Source organism: Dama dama, chromosome 5 (genome assembly GCF_033118175.1).
Source record: "Dama dama isolate Ldn47 chromosome 5, ASM3311817v1, whole genome shotgun sequence".
NCBI classification, from domain to species: Eukaryota; Metazoa; Chordata; class Mammalia; order Artiodactyla; family Cervidae; genus Dama; species Dama dama.
Genome location: NC_083685.1, coordinates 45092428 through 45105105, shown reverse-complemented (window position 1 = coordinate 45105105; position 12678 = coordinate 45092428). Strand labels below are relative to the sequence as shown.

The 12678-nt window shown below is 40.1% G+C and overlaps 1 protein-coding gene across 1 annotated transcript; it reads left to right on the top strand.

The window, feature by feature from the left end:
* The first annotated feature begins 3055 nt into the window (after positions 1 to 3055).
* Positions 3056 to 3832, top strand: LOC133055787 (peroxiredoxin-2-like). Its single transcript, XM_061140891.1, has one exon. It carries the CDS (start codon positions 3112 to 3114, stop codon positions 3706 to 3708), a length of 597 nt encoding a protein of 198 aa, XP_060996874.1. The 5' UTR covers positions 3056 to 3111; the 3' UTR covers positions 3709 to 3832.
* The last annotated feature ends 8846 nt before the right edge of the window (positions 3833 to 12678 follow it).

The window sequence follows — 12678 nt, the reverse complement described above, 5'->3', positions numbered from 1 at the left end:
GGTTCTACCAGAAGCTCTTAAAGGAGAAACAGAACCTCACTGGAAGCGGATCAGAGCACGGGGTCCAGCAAAGATGTCCTGCCCCCTGGTTCCCAGGTGAAAACCTTGATCTCCAAAGTCAAAGGGCAGCTGGAAGATGAGGGTCAAGTGCAGTTCCTCGGACTGGTCCAGATGTACCTACTGGCAACTCCCCTTGTATCTCGGCTCCTCTCCCTCCTAAAACCTGATACTCACCAGGATTTACGCTGTTAAAACTTTGGAAATAATCCAAGTGAAAGCAGACCCTGACTTTTGAGAGGCTGCTCCTGGGGTTGGGGCAGCGTGGCTGGGCAGCGGGTCAACCGGACACTGGGGATTCGCTGCCCAATGTCATGTGTGCCGAGTGGTGTGACTGTGAACCCAGCCGACCAGGGCAAGGAGATACAAGACTTAAGCCCACTCATCCCTCGTCCCGGACAACGTCGGCAAGAATCTGGTGGGATGAGCAGAAGATGGCCAGGCTCACCGGGACCCCAGGTGCCAGGCTCGGGGAGGAAGCAGGTCTTGGGGTGGGGGTGGGGGGGTCCCTGTGCGGCACAGATCTTTGTAGACAAAGCGGGAAAGGAAATAAGCAAGTAGGCTCCCGGGAGCGTGAAAGAGATGTTAAAGCCTCTACCTAACCTCATCCAAGACAGATTTGGACTTTTTTCCTTTAATTTGGAAAACTTCCGTCAGAGCTTTAAGTTGTCTTGTATTGACTGCCACTGGCCTCCTTGCCAGGCACCTGGCCGAGGGGCCCCTCACGTGCCGACCTGGGCGCGTGGCACCCCTTCCGGTGCTGCAGCAGCCACGATGCCCTCCAGCCAGGTAAGGCGGTGACCTTACACGGGCTGGTGCAGAGCCTAGAGGGGAAAGGCGGAGGCAAGGGGGATGCAGGCAGGCCATGAGAAAGGCAGGAGGAGTCAGTGGCAGTGGCAGGAGGGGATGCGACTGGGGAGAGGCTCCTGGTGCCCTGTGGGGGATGAAGGCAGGGCTGGGCATGCTGGTGCTCCAGGAACGGCACCAGGTGGGTGGACAAGCGGTAGCAGGCCTCAACTTGGAGCTGCTCAGTGTCTCTTCCCCGCGGCAGGCAGGATAGGGCTGACATACCCCTTCAAGACAGAGTCACTGTTAGACTCTACTCCTGTCCCCTAACTTGGCGGTGTGACCCCCAGAAGGCACCTGCCCGCCCTGGGTTCTCTTGGTGGGCCATGATCTCAAAAGGCGTAATGCTAAAAAACAAAAAGGATTGGCAGGTCCAAGCCGAAAGATTAGGTTAAACAAGTGCTCATGTTGCGTCTATGAGCGGCTCTTTTCCACTTAATCTACTCTTTATAGGGACATAGAACTCCCTTTCAGAGCTAACATCTGAAAAAGAGTTAAAATGCATACATTTGTCCATTGATTCATTCACTTAAACAATGCATTAACCACAAACTTGAGATTAGATTTTGTTCAACGTGCTGATGAACAGGAGGGAAAGAGTTTCTCAGGCTTACAGACGGTATAAATACTAATCTGACTGAATTAACATTTATTGGAAAGGCAGCAGATGGTAAATCACTCTAGGAGGGCAATTGAGGAGAGTATATGAAGAACACCTGGTAAACTAGACTGGACGACTTTACCAAAACCAACAGGATGATTTCCAATACAAATTTATTCATGGCTTTTCCCCCGCGTTTCTTGATTTCTGTATGTTCTTAATGATGCAGGGTATAATGTGATCATCTGTATCCTTAATCACACAATTTATGAAATGATTTGTTGAAGGGAAGTCTTTGTCTAATTCTGACATACTCTTTCAGCCTACCACATAGTGGTCAGCATAGAAATTTATTTTCTTTTTATAAAGAATTGTATTTCTTTTCTTTCTTTTTTTTACCTCTGGATAAGTTCTGTTTCTTGAACAACATATTATAAACATTTATATCTCAAATGTTCCTTTTGTTAAAGAACATCTCAAGTGTTTTTTTCAGAAGTCTGGGAATTAACTTGGTTATTTTTAAGATTTATGAAAATTGATTAGCTAAAGACATCCATTCTTCCTTAAAGAATTCTAGTAAAGGAGAGCTCTTCTATACCTGTATAGATGTTATTTCTTGGTCAGCTGGTATCTAATGTTAGTGATAAAGATCTGATATCAGTATATTTTTTTTCTGTTTAGATAACTTTTTTCTCATTGTTAATCTATTTATTTACAAAGTATCACCAGGATTTGTTAAGATGACTGTAGCTCAATGAAAACTTTTACTTTGTTGCTTATAAATCTGTTTAGTGTAGATTTTTCTTCCCTCATTAATTTAGCATCCACAATGCTACCTATTCTTTCTGTGTTCAGAGTTCATGGTAAATGGATGTTGGACCATCTGGATTTATCCTCCAATTAATCTAAAATGGCATAACTAAGTTAGCACAAAAAAAAACACTCTAGCTGATTTTCAGAAAAAAAGAATTTCCTAGTAGCAAGTATTGCAGTGAATAAACCTCTGAGTGAATATTGCATGGATGTAATGGGAGGAACAGGTGACCTGTTTTAGAATGAGTAGCATTAATTAGTTAAATGGTAAGATCCATACGTCTCATGAGAATTGGCTTGTTGACTAGATGCTTTGAAAATTATGACACCTGTAGCAAATTCTGTGTCTGTCAGATTTTACACGTAAGGGCAATTTGCCTTCTCTGGCTTCTTCCAAGATCATCACTAACAGTGTTTACTCAAAATATCTCCAGTAGGGCTTTTCACACTTTGAAGTATTTTTTCCTAGTTTTGCAGTTATCATCTGTGAAAGGCCTTGTGGATAAGACAAACATGGGACCTTCTTCATTTATGCTTTTATTTTTCTGATGGTTTTGGGTTTGCCATTTTTTTATATTATTGTTATTAACTGAAAACATCAGTAAGATCTTGCCAATCTTTCAGTTTCTCGTTTGAGTCTCCATTTGTGGAGAACCTGTGCCCATTGATTGCTAGGTCAGGTGCTGCTCTTTAAATGTAGCCTATTGAATAAGCAGCCATACAGGGCCCTGCGAAATCAAGTGCGTGCATCCGAGAGTCGGTGCGTCCCGCCCTTACCCACGCAGCTTTCAGTCATGGCCTGCGGCAAGGCGCACCTCGGAAAGCCCGCCCCGGAATTCCAGGCCACCGAGGTGGTGGATGGCGCCTTCAAGGAGGTGAAGCTTTCCGACTACAAAGGGAAGTACGTGGTCCTCTTTTTCTACCCGCTGGACTTTACCTTTGTGTGCCCCACGGAGATCGTAGCTTTCAGCGACCGCGCTGCGGAGTTCCACAAGCTGAACTGCGAGGTGCTGGGCGTCTCCGTGGACTCTCAGTTCACCCACCTGGCTTGTATCAACACTCCCCGGAAGGAGGGAGGCCTGGGCCCGCTGAACATCCCCCTGCTGGCTGATGTAACCAGAAAGTTGTCCCGTGATTATGGCGTGCTGAAGGAAGATGAGGGGGTCGCCTACAGGGGCCTCTTTGTCATCGACGGCAAGGGTGTCCTTCGCCAGGTCACCGTCAATGATTTGCCCGTGGGACGCTCCGTGGATGAGGCTCTGAGGCTGGTCCAGGCTTTCCAGTACACAGATGAGCACAGGGAAGTCTGCCTCGCCGGCTGGACACCAGGCAATGACACGATCAAGCCCAACGTGGACGACAGCAAGGAATATTTCTCCAAACACAACTAGGCTGGCAGATGGTGGCACGCCTGGGCTCTTGGCCTGCCTCTAGGCCCCTACCTGTGTCCTGTACTGACCCAGGAAATGCCAGACCTGCTCCTTCAGACTCCACAGTCCATGACCACAGAGCGTTAGGCCAAGTCCTTCTCAAGCTCCCAGCTGCGAGCTGGTGAATGGTGACCCCCTCCTTGGAGCCCACATAACTGAGAACAGGCCTATAGGTGACTAATAAAGCATTAGGGACAGATCTGAAAAAAAAAAATAAGCAGCCATACACAAGTTATTTTTTCCCATGGCACTCAGCGTTTTACCCATACCTATTCTAAGGGGCTTCCCAGGTGGCACTGGTGGTAAAGAATCAATCTGTCAATGCAGGAGACATAAGAGACACGTGTTCGATCCCTGGGTCAGAAAGATCCCCTGGAGGAGGGAATGGCAATCCATTACAGTATGCTTACCTGGAGAATCCCATAGACAGAGAAGCCTGACAGGCTACAGTCCAAAGGGTTGCAAAGTTGAACATGACTGAAGCAACTTAGCATACATTGATCTGAGATTAATCATCTTTCCTGAGATTATTGATATTAATAGAATGAGGCAGTTCACCTATGCTATTCCTGTGTGCAACATGGTGTTCAATATTGGTCCCACTTAGTTATTTTATAGTTAAATGTCCTTTACAACAGGAGGTTTCTCATTTTGCTGAAGGAGCTTGTGGGAGAAATTTGTAATGTGGAAACACTGTGTTTCATCATTTCACTTCTTTCCACTCTTTCCAAAATTGCTTAAATTTCCAGAAGGAACAAGGGAAAGAGATTACTAATAGACTCAAAAAGGACTGTGAAAATAAGGAAGCAAGATCCAAATACAGACTGTCTGGATCCAGAAATAGACTTTTAACCAGATTCTATCTATTAAGAAACCAAGGAAATTCTAAGCACAAAATGCAAAAGTATAACTTCATCTGTATGGCAGATAATGGATGAAAAATAGCTGCAAAATTACTGATAATGTTCCAGTTTTTAAATAAGGCTGTATTCACATGCATTCATTCTATTAATGTCTCATAAGTTATGTTTTAATCAAATATTAGGTAATAGAAATAAAATGCAATGAAGTAAGATAACTTGCCACACATTGCAACATAAAGCAAAAGTATAATTGACTACAGGCAAAATTTTATGTAGCTGGACATTTCACTATGTAAATAGATAACTTTTAGTCCAGGAAATCACAAAAATCACACTTTTTACACCCCCAAAGATGTCATCGAACAAAGTAATCATAAACAAGGATCTACTGAGGTCAATTCATCATATTACATAATAAAAAATAAAATTTGAAGTCCTAAACCTATAAAAAATGAAGATAGCTAAGCCCAGATAATTTAAGTTGAATATCTTTTGTTTACTAGACATATTTAATTTTTGTAAAATTTAGAACTACCTGGATTATTATTGTGACTATGCACATTAAAATTGCATTTTAATAATGTGTTTTTAAACTTTGTATGTACCAATTGATTATGGTGGAGGCAGATGTAAAACAAAAATAAATTATCAGCTGAATAATCAATGTGTAAGTCAGCAATATGTATTGATCCTTTATTTTTTAAATCATGTGATTCATATACACACAGTTCAAATTATAGACCCAGAGATATGGTGTATTTGTACTTGTATAACCTTAATATTAGCATGAAGGTTAACAAAGAAAATATATGAAGTAATTAAAAATATAACTAAACATCACTCAGGGGAATTACTCATTAAACATAATATATGTTTAATATGTGTCTTTAATGCCTTGAATTAACTCCCTGTGAGATTCTAGACTTAATCTTATTTCATCAAATGTTCCAAAGTCTTTGGTTCTGATCAGTTCAGTTCAGTCGCTCAGTCATGTCTGACTTTCTATAACCCCATAGACTGCAGCATGCCAGGCCTCCCTGGCCATCACTAACACCCAGAGCCTGCTCAAACTCATGTCCATTGAGTCCGTGATGCCATCCAACCATCTCATCCTCTGTCATCCCCTTCTCTTTTGCCCTCATTCTTTCCCAGCATAAGGATCTTTTCCAATGAGTCAGTTCTTCGCATCAGGTGGCCAAAGTGTTGGAGTTTCAGCTTCAACATCAATCCTTCCAAAAATATTCAGGACTAATTTCTTTAGGATTAACTGGTTGGATCTTCTTGAAGTCCAAGGGACTCTCAAGAGTCTTCTCCAACACCACAGTTCAAAAACATCAATTCTTCATCGATCAGCTGTCTTTATAGTCCAAATCTCATGTCCATAAATGACTATTGTAAAAACCATAGCTTTGAGTAGACAGACCTTTGTTGGCAAAGTAATGTCTCTGTTTTTAAATAAGCCATCTAGGTTGGCAATAGCTTTTCTTCCAAGGAGCAAGTGTCTTTTAATTTTATGGCTGCAGTCACCATCTGCAGTGATTTTGGAGCCCCCTGCAAATAAAGTCTCTCACTGTTTTCATTGTTTCCCCATCTATTTGCCATAAAGTGATGGAACCGGATGCCATGATCTTGGTTTTCTGAATATTGAGTTTTAAGCCTACTTTTCAGTATCCTGTTCCACTTTCATCAAGATGCTCTTTAGTTCTTCACTTCCTGCCATAGGGGTGGTATCATCTGCGTATCTGAGTTTATTGATATTTCTTTGGGCAATCTTGATTCCAGCTTGTGCTTTATCTAGCCCATGATTTTGCATGATGTACTCTGCATATAAGTTAAATAAGCAGGGTGACAATATATAGCCTTGGTGTACAACTTTCCGTATTTGGAACCATTCTGTTGTTCCATTTTCAGTTATAACTGTTGCTTCTTGACCTGCATACAGACTTCTTAGGAGGCAGGTCAGGTGGTGTGGTATTCCCATCTCTTTAAGAATTTTCCACATTTTGTTGTGATACACGTAGTCAGTGGCTTTGGTGCAGTCAGTAAAGCAGAAGTAGATATTTTTCTGACACTCTCTTGCTTTTTCAATGATCCAACGGATGCCAGCAATTTAATCTCTGGTTCCTCTGCCTTTTCTAAATCCAGATTGAACATCTGAATGTTCACAGTTCATGTACTGTTGAAGACTGACTTGGAGAATTTTGAACATTACTTTGCTAATGTGTGAGATAAGTGCAATTGTGTGGTAGCTTGAACACTCTTTGGCTCTGCCTTTCTTTGGGATTGGAATGAAAACTGACCTTTTCCAGTCCTGTGGCCACTGCTGTGTTTTCCAAATTCACTGGCATATTGAGTGCAGCACTTCAACAGTATCATCTTTTAGGATTTGAAATAGTTAAACTGGCTTTCCATCACCTCCACTAGTTTTGTTCCTGGGTTGGCAGGGGCCTGCTACAGTGTTTGGGGCACTGGGTGTAGCAGTATATGCATGGGACCTTTTGAAGGAGGGCACCATTATTTTCATTACCTCTGCCATAATTTGGTCTCAGGTCAAACAACAAGGAGGGAACACAGCCCCACCCATCGATAGAAAATTGGATTAAAGATTTACTGAGCATGGTCCAGCCCACCAGAATAAGACCCAGTTTCCCCCCCGAGTCTCTCCCATCAGGAAGCTTCCATAATGGATTATCCTTATCCATCAGAGGGCATACAAATGAAAACCACAGTCACAGAAAACTAATCAACTGATCACATGGCCACAGCCTTGTCTAACTCAATGAAACTATGAGCCATGCCATGTAGGTTCACCCAAGAGGGACGGGTCATGGTGGAGAGTTCTGACAAAATGTGGTCTGCTGGAGAAGGGAATGGCAAACCACTTCAGTATTTTGCCATGAGAACCCCATGAACAGTATGAAAAGGCAAAAAGATAGGACACTGAAAGATGAACTCCCCAGGTCGGTAGGTGCCTGATATGCTACTGGAGAAGAGTGGAAAAATAAAACCAGATAGAATGAAAGACGGAGCCAAAGCAAAAACAGCATCCAGTTATGGATGTGACTGGTGATGGAAGTAAAGTGCGATTCTGTAAAAAACAATATTGCATAGGAACCTGGAATGTTAGGTCCATGAATCAAGGTAAATTGGAAGTGGTCAAACAGCAGATGGCAAGAATGAACATTGATATTTTAGGAATTAGTGAACTAAAATGGACTGGAATGGGTGAATTTAACTCAGATGACCATTATACCTATTACTGTGGGCAAGAATCCCTTAGAAGAAATGGAGTAGCCCTCATTGTCAACAGAAGAGTCTGAAATGTGGTACTTGGGTGCAATCTCAAAAACGACAGAATGATCTTTGTTCCTTTCCAAGGCAAGCCATTCAGTATCACAGTAATCCAAACCTATGATCCAACCAGTAATCTTGAAGAAGGTGAAGTTGAACAATTCTATGAAGACCTACAAGACCTCTAGAACTGACACCCAATAAAGATTTCCTTTTCATTATAGGAGACTGGAATGCAAAAGTAGGAAGTCAAGAGATACCTGTAGTGACAGGCAAATTTGGCCTTGAAGTACAGAATGAAGCAGGGCAAAGGCTAACAGGGTTTTGCCAGGAGAATGCCATGGTCATAGCAAACACCCTTTTCCACCAAAAAAAGAGAAGACTCTACACATGGACATGACCAGATGGTCAGTACTGAAATCAGATTGAGTATATTCTTTTAGTCAAAGATGGAGAAGTGCTATACAGTCAGTAAAATCAAGACTGGGAACTAACTCTGTCTCAGATCATGAACTCCTTATTACAAAATTCAGACTTAAATTGAAGAAAGTAGGGGAAACCAGTAGACCATTAAAGTATGACCTAAGTCAAATCCCTTACGATTATACAGTGAAAGTGACAAAAAGATGTAAGGGATTAGATCTGATAGAGTGCCTGAAGAACTATGGACAGAGGTTCTTGGCATTGTACGGGAAGCAGTGATCAAGACCATCCCCACAAAAAAGAAATGTGAAAAGGCAAAATAGTTGTCTGAGGAGGTCTTACAAATAGCTGAGAAAAAAAGAGAAACTAAAGGCAAAGGAGAAAAGGAAAGACATACCCATTTGAATGCAGAGTTCCAAAGAATAGCACAGAGATAAGAAAGCCTTCCTCAGTGATCAGTGCAAAGACATATAGAAAAACAATAGAGTGGGAAAGACCAGAGATCTCTTTAAGAAAATTAGAGATAATAGGGAACATATCATGCAAAGATGGACACAATGAAGGACAGAAATGGTATGTACCTAACAGAAGCAGACAATATTAAGAAGAGGTGGCAAGAATACACAGAAGAACTAGATAAAAAAGATCTTTATGACCCAGATAAACACGATGCTGTAATCACTCACCTAGAGCCAGACATCCTGGAATGCAGAGTCAAGTGGGCTTTTGGAAGCATCACTACCAGGTTCTGATCAAATATAATACTATATGCAATATATGTATATGTATATATATATATATATATAGATACCTTATAGACTCCTAAAAAAAATAAAAGTTGTATATATTTGTCTTTGCTTTATTTTTGTTATATTATTTTCATACAAATACTAAATAATTTATTAAATTACATATGACCATGACTTAAATTCAACATTTATCATGGTTTTGCCATATTTCCTTCATGTAATCCTTTTATGTTTTTGCCAGTTTATTTTCAAATCATATTGCAGCATACCATTTCATATATATGTAATTAAGAATGTATTTTCAGAAAACACGAATATTTAGTAATGTATTTTTAAAATAGAATGTTGATTTCATTTAATGTAGAACCTCAATTCGAACATTTGTTTTAATAAGCCTTACTTTGTGTGTGTTTGTGTATGTATTATATGTTTGAGAACATGATTTAGGAAAATATATATGAACCAAAGTCATGCTCAGTGAATAATTTTGCCTTCTCAACTAACCTCCTAAATAAAAAAAGACAGCAAGTTTTCATTCCCTAAGTTATCTCTTGGTATTTTTAGATTTTGACATCCTTCACAGTGTGCTCATTATTGGTTTCAGGTACATGTTTTCTAACTCTTGTCAATCTCCTCTTTAGTCAAGTACAATGAAAGGGATAAAATTGACCCTGTGACTGATTGTAGAATTAAAAATGTAATATCTAGTATAATATTATGAATATTTAGTATAAACAGTGTACTAGAAGTGGAAAGTATGCTACATTATGTAATAATCATAAAATAAAAATCAGAAGTGTAGTTTTGGTTTTATAGAGAAGGAGAAACAAGCACTTTCAATTGATAGACACATAGTTAATTGAAAGCTAAGTTATTAAATTAATTTAAATGTTCTTTTCCTGAGCTTTATTTATACAGCATTGAACAAAGCATGTCTTCAAAGAGCCCAGTGCTTGAAGTGAATATAGATGAAAAGTAATGTAAGCAAAAAAAATAAAGCCTGGTAATTACTGTTAAATTTAAAATATGAGGAACTTTGAGAGAACATAGCAAGCACCACGTACTTTATCGATAAGGGGGTAAATATAAGCTGAACTAAGTAAATGTATGCTGCATGAGGCAGAGGCTACAGTGATAGATGAAAGATGAAGATAAGGACATAGAATAGAAAGGAAACTAGTTCATATAAAATGTTACAGTTAGATTTGAGCTTTCAGTGGGAGCAAAATAAGCTATTGGTTTTTTTAAGAAGGGGATTGATATAATGAGATTGTAATGTTCAATATAACTTTTATAACATTTAAACAATGGATCAGAGAAGTTTGACCCTGCAGCAAAGGAAGTCAAATAAAAGTCTTTGGCAGTGATCTAAGTGATAATTATACGGAAGTCAAAGCTGTTTACACAGGTAGACTGAATCAAAACTTGTAACTAGGAAGGTGCTGTGTTAAGGACAGTGAAAGATCTTCTCAGGTTTCTGGCTTGGCTAATGGTGAGATGGAATGACAGTGATGCATGAAGTTATGTTCAGGGTCACTGAGCATGTTTTGGCTAGTAAAATGTGGATGAAATTCACACAAGCCATTTTCAAGTGTTCTTCCTTTGGCAAAAATAAAAATTAGAGTTATTTGTTTTAAGAGTCCATCTTGAGTAATCCCAAGTTGTTAGATTTGATGGAGATGCGTGGACAGGTATGCCCGGGACAGAGAAATGAAGATCAGTGATTTATTTTGAGAAATGTTTATTATGACATGTCTACTAGATAGCTGAAGTGATGAGAGCCTGACCAAGTAAAGAAAGTCACTGAGGATTTAAAACAAAGAGAATTAGCGTAGGTATTTGGTAGTACAAATAACTTTTAAAAAGCCAGTTAGGAGATGGTGTGGCAACTCAAAATTAGCAGCAATAGGAGGCGTCTACCACTTGGATGGAGGGACAGAGGAGACTTGCATTACTGGAGCTGAGGAGAAGGGTTGCTGATGGAAACTGGAAGCACAGTGGGCCTGTGTGAGAGCAGTTGGAGCCATGGAAGAAATGCAGCTGCTACGAGGAACGACACCAAGACGGGAGAAAAATTACATCCTTCCTTTCCTCCTGCTTTTTGTCTTTCTGCGCGTGTCTCCCATGGTTTGATTCCACTCGGAAGCCAGCTTTCAGGAATTTCTGAGGTACGCAAACTACGGAAGTCAGGTCCTGTGTGCACTGAAATGAATAAGGGAGAGTGAGAAATGGATTTCAGGAAAAATAGACCCATTATAGTCACAACATTCAAGCAGAAATGTAAAAAAAAAAAAAAAAAAGTAATTGAGTTTATGAGTGTGGAATTCAGGAAAGAAATATGGCATAGACATACAGATTTGGGAATCATTAGCATTTAGATTGCACATAAAGCCATGAGATGGATTGAGATCACCAAGGAAGCAAGTGCAAAAAAGATGAGGGGGAGAAAATCAGGCGCTGATACCTAGAGCGTGCCCTTCAGAAGTCTAGAAAAGGAGAAACCAGTGAAAGACTGAGATTAAAAAAAAAAAAAAAAAGACTAGAGAAGTAATAGGAAATAGAGAAGCCAAATGAAGAAGAAGGTCGTTAACAAACACTGCTAATAGATTAGGTAAGGTAAGGAAAAGAGAGAAGGAACTATTTGAGGAAAAGAGAGAAAGAACTATTAACAGTGGAAGAGACATTTAATGTTTAGGCTGGGGCAAAAACTAGTGTGGAGGAGATTTAAGAGAGAATAAAATTAGCAGCCATGAAGACATTATTAATTATTCTTAAGTTTTGGTTAAAAAAAGGAATTAGGTTCCCTCAGGGTATCTGGCAAGGGAAATGTGATGTGCTAATGGTTTTAATTGATTATTTGCTTTGTTTTCTAAGCTTGGAGAAATAGTAGTACATATATATATGATTATGAAAATGACCCATTAAAGAGGAATAAATTGTGTAAGAGAGACACTTTCCTTGAAAGGAATCTGTGTGTAGCCAGAAAGTTAATGAGTAAGTTAAGAGGTTGGCCTCAGTGGTTAACCTCAGTGATTGGCATGAATATTTCCTTTCTGGCTATGATTTTCAATAGGGGCAATTTTGCAAAAATTGTCAGTGTTTGGAGACGTTTCTGATTGTCACAGTTGGTGAATGGGGAAGAAGGAGTTCCTTGACTTCAAATAGGAGAGGCCAGGAATGCCCATACATCCTATAATGCATAGGACAGCTCCCCCTGGTCCTGCAACCTCTGACTCAATACATCAATAGCAACAAGGTTGAGAAACACTGCATTTGTCTATGCAAGACAAGTGATATTCAAGACAAGTATTATGGAAGCAAAGATCCTGACTGGTACTAAGTATATGCGGCAGTGGGAGTCTGAACTTGTCCTCCCAGTTGCTTTAATTTATTTTTCAGTGACATAAGAAACAAGATCAGCTGGCAATGAGTTTGGGGAAGGATTTGAAATGTGAAAGGAATCTATAATCTAATCTCATATGAGCAAGAGAGTGAGGGCTTATGGAAGAATAATAGCATTACTTGGCAGCATGAAGAGCACATGTAATTTTCAAGGTCATAGTTTTAAAGAGATGATCAGCATGCTTCAGTTGTGTGTTTTTCAT

Excerpts from the sequence above, each read along its gene's own strand:
- LOC133055787 (XM_061140891.1), top strand. The coding sequence starts at position 3,112 with ATGGCCTGCGGCAAGGCGCACCTCGGAAAGCCCGCCCCGGAATTCCAG.